Genomic DNA, 17,448 nt, shown 5'->3' with positions numbered 1-17,448 from the left:
GTGAAGTTGTTGCTGTTAGCACTGATTTTATCCTGGAAAACCATGCAAACACAAAGATGTACATATATATCATTACATGCATATGCACATATGTATTATTATAATGGAAATATATTTTTTGTCTGTTTTTGTTGTTGTTGTTGTTTACTTCAGGGGTAGTTGAGAAAGAACTGTCCCTGTTTTATAATTGAGAAACTGGAATAATGACCCCTTATACATTAGATCAAAGACAATTCAATGGAGATGCCCAAGCCGTCATTTTGAGTGAGGAATCCACCTCAAGGAGGGGAATCCTCAGTTTTGATCCCTGCTCAAAGGTGGGCTAATCATGAGGAGCAAGTCACACTCCTCCTTGCGCCTTCCTGCCAAGGGAGCTCTGTGCCTCTGCAGTAGGCAAGGCACTTTCAGCTGAGGATATCAGGAATCCTATTGGTACCATGCTCACAATTGCACAAATAGAGAAAGGTTGAAGAAAAGTAGCATTCAAAAGCCTTATCCTGGGAGCTCCAAATTGAAACTAAACTGCAAACTCTTGCATATTGCAGCTATAGCTGCTGCTGAGCTCATGACACACACATGCTGAAAAAATACTTAAAAATATGTAAGATAGGCCATTGGATGACATTGCTACATTTGGACCTGGAAGGCCCGCACTGCATTCTTCTCCTACTACTATTTTATCGTGCTAGTTCTGGACAGCCACATCATCTCCTTCAAATTCTTCATCTCTTGTTTCATAAAACTACAGAGTCTTTGGGATAGCTTTTGTCCTACACTTTGTTTCTGTGTGAGCCACAAAGACAAGGCAAAAAGGAAGCCTGATCTCAACCATGGCCTCCAGCTAGCCAGGGCTAACCATTGCACCGCAACATTCAGTCACTGATGAATTCATGAGTTTGGCACAAATACATTGCAAGGTAAGTATTAAACAGAATTGGCAATCATTTAGGGCTCTTCAGTTATCACTGTATAATGCAACCACTGCAGCACTAGCAAGGAAAAGTACAGTACCACTCAGTAATGAACGCTGATCACTGGTTCATTACAACAATTTAATAAATTGCTCATGTGATTTTTTACATCCTATACAGCAATGCCAGGCTTTATTTTTTTTCTTTGTGATTAGTACTGGTGATGTTCATTATGTGAAAATAGGGAAAAAGAGGTGTGTGTCTGCTGTACGTGATATTCATGCTGAAACTTATTTGGCAAGTTCAGGCAGGTAACTTCAGTTTTTACTGTCAGTAACTTCAGGTTTACTGTCAGCAGAGGGCAACATAGGCCTCATTAGTGAATAAAACCAAAAGTGTATTAAAAAAATCACACCGACTTTTTATGTAATTGAAAATAAACCCCAGCATACACTTGTACATTCTCTGTACAGCCGAAGTTCTATTAGTATTAATCTTTTACAAAATCATTCTGAATGCCCACTGTAAAACATATATGAATGAGGAAAGCACAGCAATAAAGGCAATGACAAATACCTTTGCTTTGACTAAAATGCATCAACTTTTAGGTGTTTACTGCATAATCTGGCATGTCCAGCACACTTCATTATATCCAAAAGCTGTTACCCCCATGAAGTAACTTTTGTAACTTTTTTTTTTAACCCTGTGTAGACCAAAAGCTCCATTTTTCATCCAAAAGATGAGTTGGTTATACCAAAAGTAATCATAGAGTGGTTTAGGTTGGAAAGGACCTTGAAGATCATCGAGTTCCACCCCCCTGCCATAGGCAGGGACACCTCCCACTAGACCAGGTTGCCCAAGGCCACGTCCAGCCTGGCCTTGAACACCTCCAGGGATGGGGCCTCAACAACTTCTCTGGGCAACCTGTTCCAGTGCCTTACCACCCTCAAAGCGAAAAACTTCTTCCTAATGTTTAATCTAAACCTGCCCTCTTCCAGTTTAAAGCCATTCCCCCTCATCCGTAATGCAGTACAATGTTGAAAATGAGAAGATTTACAATGGTTTTTTCTGTTCTCCGTTGGCCACAGCTACGCTACTCTTTCACCCCACTTGGTGCGTCGCACTGCCTTTCCCTATCTGCCTTTGCTTGAGAAGCACCATGTCATGACTGAGGTGAAAGTTTAAAACCATGTGAATATCATCTACTTTTTCATCAGGCCCAGGGCTGAGGCGAGCCAAGGAGCTCTTCCAGCTTTCCCAAAGCCCCGCTGGCCAGGCCTGTGCCCAGCTCCCTCTCCACCAGCATGGCAGCTGGGCACCAGGGGGAAGGCTGTGGCCAGCACAGGGGCTCAAGGGCAGCGGCATCCCGGTGCCCCTTTCACCCCTGGGCCCTATCAGATGCCAGCACACCTGAGCCTGCCAAGGAAAGCAAGTTATTTCCACGCTAGCTGCTTTCTCCAGGGTGCTTTCAGCCCTGCAGTGGCCCCGGGGGACGGGACAGGAGCTCACACTGAATGTGCCCCCCATCTCTTCCCCCCGCCACCCTCACGGCCGTCTGGCAACGGGACGCGGCTTCTCTGCCCGGGGGCAGCTCCCGCCCACTGCGGGAGCAAGCGGGGCTGCCCACGCTCTGAGGACAGTCTCCGCCTCGGGCCCGGCGCCCGCACTGGGCCGCTCCGCCGGCGCCGAGCCTCACCGGGAGCCGCGGGCCGGGCCCACCGCGCAACCCCTCGCCCCCACGGGCCGGCCGGCCGGCTGGCAGAGATGGCGGCGGCGGCGCGGAACAGGAAGCAGGAGGGCGGCGCCATGTTGAGGCCCGCTGCGGAGGTAAGGGCGCCGGCCCCGCTGGCGGGGTACGGGGAGGGGTGGTGGGAGTAAGTAAGTTTCGCCAAGGGCAGCGGGAGGGAGGCGCACAGCTTCGCCCCCCATCCTCGGCCATGCCAGAGAGACGCTTCACGGTACCCTGGCGCCGGGGGTGAGGTCCGGAGGGGCGACGGTGAGCGAGCGGTGCGGGGGGTTCCCCCCCAGCGCCGTGAAATGGCGGCCTCGACCCCCAGGAGGCGCAACCGGCGCCGCTTCTCCCCGGGTCCGGTTTGCCCGTTCGGCTCCGGCCACAGGGGTCAGAGGGGAACGGGTGCAGCGGTAACAGCTCCCCGAGGAATGGGGGGACGTTGGTAGGTTGGTCCGTGCTTGCTTCTCCTCCTGCCTTGGGTGTGCCCGAGGTCTGAGGAGGGGCGACATATTGCTGCTAAGCGATACCGCAGTGGGCTAGAGTTAAGCTAGGTGGGTCTAAGGATGTGTAGGAGGAACAGACCTGAGGAGGTTTTCATGAAGGATTTGGAGAAAAAACACGGAGTTAGCATACCCATGGCATTTTGGAGCGTGGTTACTCAGTGAACTGGCCCACCCGTCTTATGGGAGTGAGTGCAGGCTGATTCGCAGGCCGATCTCCACCTGGTTTCATGGGCCGGTGTCTGGGATGCAGGTTATGGTGGTGTTGGTCAGCTGCTGGCGTCGTGAGGCCGACTCCAAACTTCTTACAGACAAGCTGTCATCTGCAGCTGGCTTCCACCTCAGGCAAACCTCAGCTGCTGTCAGACAAATACATAGGGCTGGGCTGCTTCTCCCAGCTGTTGTAATTACCCTACTGATTTTTATCATAAGTGGCTGTAATTCCCCACTCACAGGAGGGGCTGACCTTGAAAATTGCAGGGTGGGTATCTGTGATGGTAGTATTAGCGCAATTTTTAGCTATTTATTATATTGGTCTCCATGCGGCATTGATGTCTTGAGATAAGTCAAACACTGGCATCAATATGGAAAGGAATTTGAGAGTTCACACTTTTCAATGTAGTATTGTTTTTAGTAACTAAATATATAAAAATCCATTCCATTTCAAGTGTATTTCTCATCTTATTTCAACCAGTACATCAGGTGTCTTGATCAAGACTCATTAAATGTTTAGACATGGTGTACTTTCATATTTAAGTATTCATGTTTTAGCAGAAGGAATTTTAGCAGACACTAATAGTAGTTTATAAATACCCTTTGATTACATCATACACCTTCTCTATAGAGGCATCAAGAACATATGTGCTTTTCTGCATACAAAGGATTTATTTTAAAAGGGAAAAAGTTCTGTCATTTTTCAGTGTAAAACCTGTAAGAGAATAGTAAAGCAATATCTGATATAAGTGTGTTCCTGACAACAGAATGATAGATAGAAATAGTATTGAGCCGAGTCTTAACCAGAAATTGAACGTTAAAGGAATAAAATGTCTGTTTATCTGACAAATGATAAAAAACTCACAGAAGTTCATAAAACATGCTTTTGTTACTTGCATGTTCCATTTTTATATTCATTTGTCAGCATAATTTGCCATAAAAAGACACTGCAGACTGAACATTTGCTTGTCATGTGCTAGAGTTGAAGTCTTTGCTAGCTCTATATGAATAAGAATAATCTTTAAAGCTATTTTGTCAAGGAAATGTATTCAAGAGAAAGGATTGCTGGTTCCTCTCCAAAATGATTCATATTTTGCTTCTAAAGTATTAAGTCAACAAATGTACTTTGAATAGATATGCTTAAGTATATTTTTACTTGTTGATTTAGGCTGCTGTCAGCAAGCCAGTTTGTTTTTTTGGACTTCTGTGCCAATGCAGAAGTTTACTGAAAGGGGGATATGAGATCCACCTTAGGAAAGCTTTGTTTAGATTGAGGCTGTCCAGGTTTCAAACCAATACATCTGCAAGAGGATGTAAACAGTATTTATGGAGACTGAAAAATAAGTGGACGTGCAAGAACGTCAGATGAGATCTGTCACTTAAAAGCCAGTTTTAAACCTGCAGCTCACAACGAGTTCTTTACGTCAGTAGGTTTAAAAAGGACCTCCCAATTAATTCTACCTAGGTAAATGAAGAAGAAGTTCACAAAGAAGTTAGAAAATAGTGGAGGAAAGCTCAAATACCAAGAAGGAATGTGAGAGGTAGCATCATTATGATCATTGTAGGTGAGGAGGGAAAGTATTGTCAGTCTTTTACAGTTACAATAGAATGCTCAAAACTCTGATTTCTTCAAGTACTGGTCCTTGGAGCCATGCTGTACATGATGGTGTAACCTTTTTGAAAAAAGTAATCATTTTGTCTGTGATGGAAAGATGGAAACACTAGAGGCTTACAGCCTGAAAAGAAATGCAGAACAGCTCCCATTTTTTTACTTCTGAAAGCATTTTAGTGTATAAGCCAATCTCAGTGTATTGGGGATTTTGAATTATCATTTCCCAGTGTTTGGAGGACAACATTATGAATACTTCTTGTGCACAGACATTGAGCAGAGGGAGCAGTCCAGATGTCTGATACAATCATAATGGTGTCGAGAGAGAGGGAGCTTCATGAACTGTAACTGTTAGCATTACCTGTATAAGGCAATACAGTTAATGTATGTTGAAGAAATCAGCTTCCTCTTGGAAGATGTTGCAGCCTTGCTGAAATTATTCAGCTGGTTTGCTCTCCTGAGTGATTGGAAGTATGAATATGAACATTTGCATCCATCCAGATGAACCATTTAGGAGACCAAACTATTGGATTAAAGTAGTTCATTAATAAACAATGACACTAAGCTGCTTAAATCATTGGTATTGCCTGGTATGTTTCTTGACTGAGGAAGAATGTTTATAGCATCCTCTTGCTGTAGGACAATAGTGAAATATTCTTCATATTATCTTTCGAATTTAACAATAATACTTTTTGTTTTAAAATCTGTTACTATTGGAAAAACATGAATGTTAGGAAATGAAGCAATCATTTCACAAAGTGCGAATAAAATAATCAAAACTACACTGTGTGAAATTGGGTACTAAGGTAGATGATGTTATAGGAATAATATTAGCATTTTCTACTTGTCCCAGGTTAAGCTTTGCTCTTTGTGACAGTTGTATGTTGGGAAGATGCCAAAGGTACTTCTAGCAGTCTTGGGTTTGTGCAGATAATAAGCTGCACTCTTTAGTTTGCAAGAGACTGTTAATTTATAATCACAAAAATTATTGTATGATTTTTGAAAAATTGTGTGTAACCTCCCCAAAAGCCTGAACTCCTTGATAAACTTCACTCTAGCAAGTCAGCTTAATTAGTGCAAAATACATATGTCACAATCTGTGTCCCTACCATAGCTAGGTAGTATTAATTCATGTCAGAGTCATCTGCTTAAATTTCATTCAACACTCCACTCCTCCCATGTTATTTGTTACTTGTCACCAGAATGGTAGTTCATGTTTTGAAAATGTGTCTCGTGTCAAAAGCTTGACTTTTGACCTTCTGGAAGCTGCAGCTAGTGCTTTGTACTGGCAAGTAGTGGCAAGTGGCTGAGAGAAAATGTATTCCTCTGCCAGCTTTGATGCAGCTTTGTCATAAAAATTTGAAAAACAGAAAGCCCCATGGAAAATTTGTATGACCAAACTTGAAAGCATGATTTTGAATGAAGTTAGTTAATACTGAGAAATAGCTAGTTGTAGTTTAGAGAAACCACGTAAGTGTTTAAGTGAAATGGTGCCAGTGTTAAAGCAAATAGAAGCACGTTATTTATACATAATTTCAAATGAAACTGTTAATGAAAAATCTTTCTGAACTATATATGCATTTTATTATTGCCCCATTGAATCATATTGTATAAGATTGTATCATGAATCTGTATAGCTATCCTATTGTGGAAGAGATTAGCTAATACCTCCACTTGATAGTTGCAATCTGTAGCTTGTTCAAACTAAATTTTGTCTCTTTTTTTTTAACTCCTTAGAAGTATTTTATTAAAAATATCAACCATATCAATAGAAATAAAGATTTCAAATCAGTGCAATAAGGCATTACTTGTAACATTTTCGGGGTTTCGGTGTTTGTCTAACTCAGATAACCAGTCAGTTCAGTAGAAAAATTCACATAGGTAAGGCAGACAAGATACAGGAAAAGCTAAAATATCTTCCAGTGAGCATCAGTTTAAACTAAATTATCAAAAGAAACAGTTAGCAAGGTAACATTTCTGCTGGGATGTGTGTGTCCACTGTAACATCAGCTGGAGCTTCTAGAACTCCAAACAGCTGTAGCTGTTCAATTCTTAAAGATTTTTTCTGGCTACTTTTTGCTGTGAGACAAGTTAAAAGTGTTATTCATTTGGTGTAGCTGTAATATTTTGAGCCTTTTCCTGAGCTCCGGCTTGTGTACTGAGGTCAAATGAAGCCAGTGGCTAAGCAGCCTGGTAGGGGCAACGGCTTTTCCTATCTCGTTAAATCCATGCATGTTTGTTTGATCTTATTAGAAAAATGTGCTGACAGCTCTACTTTGGGGTCAATCCCTGAGGCTTGATAACTTCATTATAAAGTCTATTGATTTTTTTTCTAATTATTTTTTAAAAGAAGTAAGAATTCTATTTTAATTAAAAATGGGGGTTCTAGGAGAAGCAGCTCCAAATCAGGGTTAAAAATTTGCTTTGTAGAAGAGGCTACTGTGTGCATCTTCACATGAACGCAATGTACTCTGCTCTCTCTCCCCTGCAAACTCCCTCTCTTGGGAAGAAAGCTGTGGGAGTTCTCGTTCTGGTGAAACACAGTGTAGAGACGGTATAGCTCCAGACTAGTTAAGAGTGCTGTAGTTCAAGCAGTCACTGATGTAAAAGATGCAGAACAAAGCTATTGCTCTATCAGACTACTTTCCATTATGCCCAAACTCTTTCACCAGATGTTGTCCTGCAAAATTTCTTGAAACAATGTTTTACGTACTATTCTTACTTAATTTTCCTTTTCTTGCTCACTGTGGCTCTGTTCTGTTGTGTGCAGAAGAATAAAAGATGCATTTTGCCTCTGGCACTACAGTGATAGTGTTCTGCAAATGAAGTAGACATTTCGGGGGAATGGTTTTGCAATAACGCTGAGCTCGTACTCTGCTGCTTCTGGATCTTTGACCAAGAGGTGACTCTTGATCAGTGAGGTGCCAGTGGTCATGGACATCTGGCAATAGTACTGTTCTGTTTTCTCAGTTATTATTGTATTAATTTAGCTTTATTTATGTGGCTATTTTTTGAAGATGAGTTTCTGTATAGTTCAGAAATTTTTAGGGGTGGGAGGCAGTCTTGCTGATAGGCAGGAAGAGCTCTGATTTTTGCCAACGTGGAATAACAGCCTCGGAAAATGATTTCTTGGTGATGTCTTTGATATCCGCTCTCCCACTGTAGATAGGATGAAGGAATGTTTTGAGTCTGGAGGCTGGCTGTGAGAATTCCCTTATTTCCTCTTAGGCTTTAAAATAGCAAATGATCATTTTCATTGTTTGTATGGAATTTAGGTTGCCCAAAGCAAGAAATCTGGTGTTTCCAGGACTGTGCTAAGTACCATCTCTGCTGTAGCATTAACCACATTTTTAGCAGAAAATTTATTACACCGTTAGGAGTACTTGGCTGCTTCTGATCTTTATCTTGGCTGTAGTCTGGATTTTATTCTGATTACATAGAATTCCTGAGAGAAAAAAATCATCTACATCTGAGGTTGAGATGAAGGAGAAGAGGGCTGGTATTCGCTTTCTCTACCCTTCCAAGACATTCATCCACGCTTACTTGAATGTGTTCTGAGTTTGTCTTGGTTTATCAGTGGAAGTTAGTTGTGCTATAAGGCAAAATAGGCTATGGCTTTGAACCAGATAAGGCATATAGCAGAGACAAGGCATTTACCCCAAATGGATTTGGAGAAGGCGGTGTTTTTTTTCCCAGCAGCTGGCTTTGCTTGCGGTTAGCAGCGAGTGTCTCAGGCTGGGGGTTTCTGTTTGTTTGTTTTCTGCTTCTTCATCTTTTACTGTTTAAAAAAGTTCTGATTCAACCTGGTATTATTACAGGATGACCATATTTTAAACCTGAGGTACCTGATCTTTTTTTCCTTGGCAACAACCTGATTTACAAGATTTTTATTGATTACCATCATTTATTCTTGTATACACAAGTGACTCATTATACCATGCAGTCAGTGTGAGAACTCCTAATGATTTGGCAAGAAAGTACCTCATCAGCACAGTATTACAGTCTCATTGTAAATACAAGTCAATCTCTACCTTGTAACCTTCAGTAGACACTTGGAATTCAAACGGATGTTCTCATGCATTGCTAAAGTTAAGCAGGATGGAAATGTGTAGTTGTAGGAGGGATGAGGATGTTTATTTACTACTGCACAAAACTGCGATACTATCATTTGTACTTTTGTTCTTGCATCTCTACAATAACAAAAATGCAGATTCATTTCATAACTTAAGAAAAGAAAATCCTTTTTCTTAGATTTCTTACCTCTTGGGACTAGTAAGACAGCAGAACAGTGCTGACTGAGTACAATTTAGTTAATTTTACAAATATTTGTTCAGCAGCATTTGCCAAATCAGGTAGAAAAGTGGTCAAATTCCAAATTTAACGTGTTGAATGAAATAGCAATATGCAGAACAATGACTGGATAAGGGGTGCACTCTTTCCCTGCTGTCTGTATCCCAGCACCTTTGGACTTACAGGTTTTTTTGCCAAATTTAGGCAAATAGGTACTCTAAAAATGTGAAGTCTCCTGAAGGTTATAGGGAAATTGTTTTCTCTTTCTTCTTAACAGGCTGGAATTTCTCATGCACATTTCACAAGACTCCATGGATCTGCTATGCTACAGCTCCCTCAGGTGGTAAAATAATTTCTCATTTGGAATTGCAGCTTTTTTCTTTGAAACACTTGCTTTGTCTTCAGAAAGATTTGAGGCTATCCCAACTTCCTCTTTGCTCTGTCTTCCCTCTCACCCACCCCACCCCAAATATTGAACATTATGAACAGCTGCTTAGGACTGTGGGGTTATCAGAAAAGTAGAGCTGTGGGTGAGTGGGTTGTGATCGTGATATTCATTCTGCGGCTGACCTGTTGAACCAGCTTGGACAGCTCATTTCACCCTGTAAGCTTCACTTCTGTTGTCTGAGGACTAGAGAGAATGATAAAAATTTGTAGACTACCAGGAGTATTTTCAATGCCTACTTATCAATTCTTTTTTAAAGTAACTTTTATTTCAATCAATGATTTTGCCTATCTGACACAGCAGAAAACTCAAAAATCCCTTGTCAGTCAGTCAGAGATCTGGCAGCTGTCTTGGTTATCACAGACTTCCACTATTCTTTCTACAACGTAACAAAATAAGGCATACCCATACCTGGTGGTTTTGCCATCATTCCACAAACAGCAAAACCCTGATTTACAATAGAAACATCAGAGTTCAAGGAGCAGGAGTCTGAGCAGGAAAGAACTCAGGCTTGCTATAGTTAGGTTCCCAGTGAACTTTGGCTAGTATTACCACTGCATCAGTAATTTCTTGTTTCTCCCTATAAGAACATGAAAAACATGTTTTCTACACTTGTCTGAGGAAATCATGTTGTGCCTTGATTAGAGAAGCAGAAGAGGTGCTTGACATCCAGGCTTAATATGAAATGCTACATAGGATACCCAGTATTAAAGAAGAGCTCTGCCTCATGCTTTGAAGGAAACCAGCAGTAGTAAAATGTACCATTTCATAACCTTCTATGTTCTTTATAAGTTCAGGAATCTCTGTTTAAGTTCTGATCCTGTAAAATAATGGTGTCTGTCAACTGTGATGATAAATCCAGTCCTTGCTGGATTTATAGGGTAATAAATGCACAAACAACGTTGTTGGTTGTTTTTTTTTTTCGCCGCACTGCCTTTCAATTTGGAAGATGAGATGAACTTTATGACGGAGTAGTTAATGTAGTATTTCAGATATACATATTACTTCTAATCTTGAAAGATCTTAAAATCCTTTGCAAACTAGGTATGCACAACAGAGCCAGTGCCATTCCAAGAATGCTTTCCCCACAGAAACCTCTCAATTGCACCGATAAAGATATGTTTATTTCCTTTATTAAGTGGTTTCTCTGATGGCTGTTTCTTGTACCAATGAATATCCCACTCCATTGAAGTAATCAGTTATGGATTTTGCTTCTGTTCTTGTCATATATTTTTGATGACTTACTTTTTGTGTTGCTTTTACCTAGCTTTGCTTAGTAAGTTTGAAGGGAGTCACTCAGTCCTATCTCTTTGCCATTTGTTATGTATGTTGAGGAAAGCATTCCCTTAGAAGTGATTGTTTTGACTTAGGCTGCCCAGGGAGGTTGTGGAGTCTCCTTCTCTGGAGATTTTCAAGACCCGCCTGGATGCAGTCCTGAGTAATGTGCTCTGGGCAATCCTGCTTTGGCAGGGGAGTTGGACTAGATGATCTCTAGAGGTCCCTTCCAACTCTGAAAACTCCGTGAACTCCATGAACTCCATGAAGATGTGAGCAGTCTGTTAGGTGGTTGAATTTCCAAAATTATTTTTAATTTGTTGATATTTTGATGTGTATATTCTGTATTCAGTTTGTTTATTTAACCTCTGCCATAACATTTATGTACTTGAACTTAATGTTGCATAAACTTACAAAATGCAATGCATGACTGAGGAGATCTTAACATTTCTAATAATTTAATTTATTGCCTTAGCTCGCGTGTGGAAAAAGTCCTAAGGTAGAACGTATATACTGCATTTAATCCAATCATGATTGTGTTAAACAACCTTTTTTTATATCTGGTAGAGGATTAAAAAACAACCAAAACAGGTTGTCTTAGACCTGCCTATTAGAAAAAAAGCATCTTAGTGTGGGGTGATGAGTTAGCAGATGTCAGCTCCTTCGCAGTAGCTGTGGGTGTCCAGTAGGTGTAAGGTAAGTCACTGTGAGCGTGTGGCAGAGTGGCTGTGTTCTTGCTGCAGATGCCAATGTGTGCGCTCCAGCTCCCCTCAGAGGTTTTGTGTTAGTCGCCTCAGCTGTCAATGTCTGCGCACAGCTGTGGAGCCAAAGGACTCATTTTCAGCCATATAATTTCTTGTGTGAGATTGGCCACAGAAACGGGCATGTGTCTTCACCTTGCCATCGTGGTGGGCTACCTAGGGTCAGGTCGCTAACTGTAAGCAAGGACCACTACCATCAAGAAGATGATATCCATGGACTTTATGCACCATTTCTTACATACAGCTCTTCACTCTGCAGTATTAGAGAAGAAACTTTCTGGGAAGCATAGTCCTCAATGAAAGATCAAAACAACCTCACCTTTGTTGTAGAGTAAGAGTTATATTCATGGACAAATTATCAGCAGAGCACCTTGTCTGTAGTAATTTCTTTGCATGTCCATAGTCTTTAATAGGACTATGCATTCTGTATACTAGTACCTGCGTACTGTATGCTAAATCGTGAGAATTCATGAAGTCATCTTGCATTTGGACAAGTATATTTTATGGTATGTGTAGCATAATACAATGCATACATAAATAGATACAAGAACTGAAGAAAAATACGTTTGAAGTGGAGTTAAATCCAGTTGGTGTCCAGTCACAAGTGGTGTCCCCCAGTGGCTCAGTGCTGGGGCCAGTTCTCTTTAATATCTTTATCAACGACCTGAATGAGGGGATCGAATGCACCCTCAGTAAGTTCGCAGATGACACTAAACTAGGCGGGTGTGTTGATCTGCTTGAGGGTAGGTTGGCTCTGCAGAGGGATCTGGACAGACTGGACCAATGGGCCGAGGCCAAATGGTATGAGGTTCAACAAGGCCAAGTGCCAGGTCCTGCACTTGGGTCACAACAACCCCATGCAGCACTACAGGATTGGGGTGGAGTGGCTTGAAAGCTGCTCAGCAGAAAAGGACTTGGGGGTGTTGGTGGACAGCTGGCTGAATATGAGCCGGCAGTGTGCCCAGGTGGCCAAGAAGGCCAACAGCATCCTGGCCTGTATCAGGAATAGTGTGATGAGCAGGAGTAGGGAAGTGATCATCCCCCTGTACTCGGCACTGGTGAGGCCCCACCTTGAGTACTGCATTCAGTTTTGGGCCCCTCACTACAAGAAGGACATCGAGGTGTTGGAGCGTGTCCAGAGAAGGGCTACAAAGCTGGTGAGGGGTCTGGAGGACAAGTCTTATGAGGAACGACTCAGGGAACTGGGGTTGTTTAGCCTGGAGAAGAGGAGGCTGAGGGGAGACCTTGTCGCTCTCTACAAGTACCTGAAAGGAGGTTGTAGAGAGGTGGGGGCTGACCTCTTGTCCCTGGTGACAAGTGATAGGACGAGAGGAAATGGGCTCAAGTTAAGTCAGGGGAGGTTTGGATTGGATATTAGGAAAAATGTTTTCACTGAAAGGGTTATTAAACATTGGAACAGGCTTCCCAGGGAAGTGGTGGATTCGCCATCCCTGGAGGTGTTTAAAAAAAGGGTAGATGTGGTACTTGGGGACATGGTTTAGAAGTGGTTTTGTCAGGGTATGTTAATGGTTGGACTTGATGATCTTAAAGGTCCCTTCCAACCTCAGCAATTCTATGATTCTATGTTGGAAGGAACGGAACTGATTCTAAGGCATAGGGCAATCATACTGGTTGAGCATATAACTGTGTCACCAACTCTGCTCTAGATTGCATGAAAAATGGTAAATGCCAGCAGATCATAATTTTCTAATGTCAGCTGCTTAGTATTTGGGAGACAGGGAACCACCCTGCTGTAGTGATGGTTGCCTACATAAGAAAACACCTCTTGCAACTCCCACAGCCTCTGTGATCCTCCAGCAGAACAGATCTGAGGATGCAATTATGTGTGCTTTTCAGTATAACAATGCACAGAATTCAACTTCTGTATTCAAAAAATGCATCCTGTTTCTCTGATTTTGAAACTTTTTGAGTAGTAAATCAGTTTCTGTGATAGCCATTATTGAGGTTTCTCAGGACTTCAAAATGTCAAACAAGAATGAGCTGTTTAAATACAGATCAAGTGAATGGAGAGATCATTCACTGTGGAGGTGAGGTTGTTCTGTGGTTCAGGATTATAGAAACACATGAAGGTTTGTGCGCTCACTCTCTCTCGGTGTCTCTGTCCTTTTGTTTTATGGAGCTCTGAGGCCATACCTAAAATTTGAACTTATTTCTGTCATGCAGAAAACAAGTTAGCTGGGCTGGTGGTCGTAGAAAGCAACAGAGTATGCAAATTATCCAGCTGTATCACTTGTTCCTCCTTTCCCCAGCAGAAGTCGTTGTGGGCTCTCCCTTCTGCCAGTATTTTCCTTGCACGAGTTAAGCTAGCATGCCCACTTGCATTTTTCCAGGACCCAGGCTCTTCTGCATTTTGCGTTTGCTCTGCTAACTCTACTGTACACCAATTTAAGAAAAGGCTGGCAAAAACAGTTATCATAGAATCATAGAATGGTTTAAATTGGAAGGGACCTTGAAGATCATCGAGTTCCAACCCCCCTGCCAATGGGCAGGGACACCTCCCACTAGACCACGTTGCTCAAGGCCTCATCCAGCCTGGCCTTGAACACCTCCAGGGATGGAGCTGCCACAACTTCTCTGGGCAACCTGTTCCAGTGCCTCACCACCCTTAGAGTGAAAAATTTCTTAATATTATCTATTCTAAATCTTCCCTCTTCCAGTTTGAAGCCACTACACCTCATCCTATCACTATGTGCCCTTGTAAAAAGTCCTTCCCCAGCTCTCCTGTAGGCCCCCTTTAGGTACTGGAAGGCTGCAATAAGATCTCCCCAGAGCCTTCTCTTCCCCAGACTGAACAACCCCAACTCTCTAGGCCTGTCCTCACAGGAGAGGTTCTCCAGCCCTCTGATCATCTTTGTGGCCCTCCTCTGGACCTGCTCGAACAGGTTCATGTCTTTCCTATGTTGGGGGCTCCAGAGCTGGATGCAATACTCCAGGTGGGGTCTCAGTACTGCAGGGGGGTCTCAAATGTGATGTATACAAATAAAATAGTGTAAAATAACATAAAATAAAACCGTGTGAGATTATACAGAGAATGAATTAATGTCACAGCTGCAATAAATATGATAAACATTTTTTCACTTTCAGGTTTAAAAATGTCTGATCAGAGAAATATTGTACACAGAGCCCATTGTATTGAAAAGCTGCTGTCTGAGAACAATTTCCAAGATATTGAGGATCATCTTAAAGAACTTGAAGATGCTGCTATGACTATAGAATATCTTCAGGGGACAGAAGTTGCCAAGGCTGTATACAGAGTACTCAAGAGCTGCCCTTCAGTAGAGTTGAAAAAGAAAGCAAAGCAGTTATTATCAAAGTGGAAAGGACTTTACAAGAATTACTGTCTTCAGTCAGTGCAAGTTAAAAAGTCAGTTTCTGTGTACGTGAAAGAGGAAATTGAACATCTCGGTGTGGTTCCTAGAGAGCAGTCGCTGTCTAAAGGACCATGTCAGCAGGAGGCATTGGATGCTACTAGTTCTAAAACTTTGGTCCCATCGCAAACTGTTAAAAACGTGGTACGAAATGACACAGAAGGCAGCATGAATCAGCTTGCTTTTTTTGAGGAACACCACACTGATAACGAAGATTCTAAACCTCTTGTTAATGAAGCAAGTCTGCAGCAGGATCCAATGAGAGCTCTGAGGCATAAATGTACGGATCTTCTTTATAAGGCTTTGACTGATTCTGCCAAAGATGAAGAAGAAACTGATAAATGGCTAGAGCTAGCTAAAGAAATTGAAGAACATATTTTTGCTCTTCATGCTAAAAGTGACAAAAAGTATAAAAATTGCATCAGAAGCAAAATCTCTAACCTGAAGAACCCTAAAAGTTGCCACTTAAAACATAACCTTTTTTCAGGGACGTTGAGTCCAAAGGCTTTTGCTGAGATGACAGTGATGGAAATGGCCAACGATGAACTGAAACAGCTCAGGGCTCTATACACAAAATCATCTGTTCAGGAACATCAGCTTCCACAAGTTATTAACGGTACACAGACAAACAAAATAAAGTGTAAGCGCTGTGAAAAATTTGATTGCACTGTCACTGTGATCGCCAGAGGAACTCTCTTTCTTCCAGGTTGGGTGCGAAACACAAATCCAGATGAACAAATGTTGACTTACGTTATTTGTAATGAGTGTGGAGAACAGTGGTATCACAGCAGATGGGTTTGTTTGTAACACTATCTCCCTTTAATAAGTGGTTTAGAAACATAGATATGAGAAGGTATCTCTGAAACTGTATAATTTAAAATTTTGTATTGCTATTATGTAGATGCTTCCACTAAAAAGTGCAAAATCAGTTTTAAAAAATTGCTGTTATTTTTGAGGATGACTTGAATAAATCGATATGTTTTTAAGTAATGTCAATATATAAATAAATAAAACGGAAAAAATAGTAACACTGCGTCTGAGAGGAATATTCACTAGTAAGTACATTAAAAACGTTCCAAGTGCTGTAATTTTTTTTCCCCAAGGTACTGAGTACTTGGAATTTTCATTATCTTCAGCAGGAGTTCTCTCACAGAACATAAGTTTTGTTTACAGTAATCAAACTGTTTCCAAAACTGCAGTTCACATACTAGCATGTATTGCAGAATGTTCAGCATGGGTTCACTCCTTAATTAAAATCCCTTTTTGCAAGTAAGTGTTAGATTATTAAGTTGGTTTGAGAGGTAATGTCTGAAAGGAAAAAATGAATGAAAAATACAGTGTAAAAGAGGGAGAAGGCAGCTAGCAAATGAAATTCTGCTTTAGCTTTTTATAGCTATTTGGAGGAAAATGTGACTTGTGATAACCTATCAGTTTGCAATTTAGATTTACAATGTAAGATGGTATGTCCTGCAACTGTTAAGAAATTAATGGAAGATCAGACAATAGTTTATTTCAGAAAGTTATGTAAATATATTATTACATTTATTTAATAAATAAAGGCATTAAGTTAATAGGAGTTAATAACTTTCTGAATGGATATCCTCTTTCAACTGGGACATCTGTGCTGAACTGAGCAAATTAATATTTTTATATAGTGCAGGTTACTCAGAAAAAAAATAACAGAAGGAAATCTAATAGCTAAAGCTTTTATATGTGCTTTTGTTCCAGATTCAACAAGATTCCCACTGGCTGTATACTAGAAGCATTTATTTATCAAAAAATATCACCTTAGCGTTCTTCTCACTCAAGTATTAGCCCGGGGGGGGGGGGGGGGGGGGGGGTTGTTATATTTTTTTTTTTCCTCTGGAAAACTTAAAATTACTTCAAAGTCGGCTATCTGAATTCTTTGAATGGAATGTATATCAGAAGTCAGAGATTTTTCTTTTCTGAACTGGGAGAACCACCCAAGTCCAGGTATTTTTCACAGCTGCCTGTAGAAGACTATGTTCATACTGTGTGTCCCTATTTTGGTTTCTTCACTGTTTTTGAGTTACTGTAAATGTTTAAAGGAGAGGAAATGGGTCTTGCATTGAGCCCTCATTTTCTGTGTGTCAACTCAGGGACCTCAGGAAATGCAGTGAAGATTAAGTCTGCCCTGCCTGAGAGGTTAGGTTCTTGCAGCAAAGCAGCAGTACTGTTTGGAAACACAACCTTCATAATGAGTTTCCTTGTTGGACAAGATGGTGAAATGGGTCAGTAAATTGCCAAAAGTCATGCTTTGGGCACAGACGAAAGTGTTTTGTTTCACCCTATTGTATAAACA

The 17,448-nt window shown here is 41.4% G+C and overlaps 1 protein-coding gene across 1 annotated transcript; it reads left to right on the top strand.

The window, feature by feature from the left end:
- The first annotated feature begins 14,792 nt into the window (after positions 1 to 14,792).
- TCEANC (transcription elongation factor A N-terminal and central domain containing) lies at positions 14,793 to 16,142 on the top strand. The gene has a single exon (XM_082497677.1). It carries the CDS (start codon positions 14,817 to 14,819, stop codon positions 15,930 to 15,932), a length of 1,116 nt encoding a protein of 371 aa, XP_082353803.1. The 5' UTR covers positions 14,793 to 14,816; the 3' UTR covers positions 15,933 to 16,142.
- Positions 16,143 to 17,448: the final 1,306 nt, after the last annotated feature.

This window comes from Vanellus vanellus (genome assembly GCF_965231255.1).
Source record: "Vanellus vanellus genome assembly, chromosome: 1".
Taxonomy (NCBI): Eukaryota; Metazoa; Chordata; class Aves; order Charadriiformes; family Charadriidae; genus Vanellus; species Vanellus vanellus.
This window is presented reverse-complemented; position numbering and strand designations above follow the sequence as displayed.

Bases quoted from the DNA above. Each gene is read 5' to 3' on its own strand.
- TCEANC (XM_082497677.1), top strand. From the start codon at position 14,817: ATGATAAACATTTTTTCACTTTCAGGTTTAAAAATGTCTGATCAGAGA.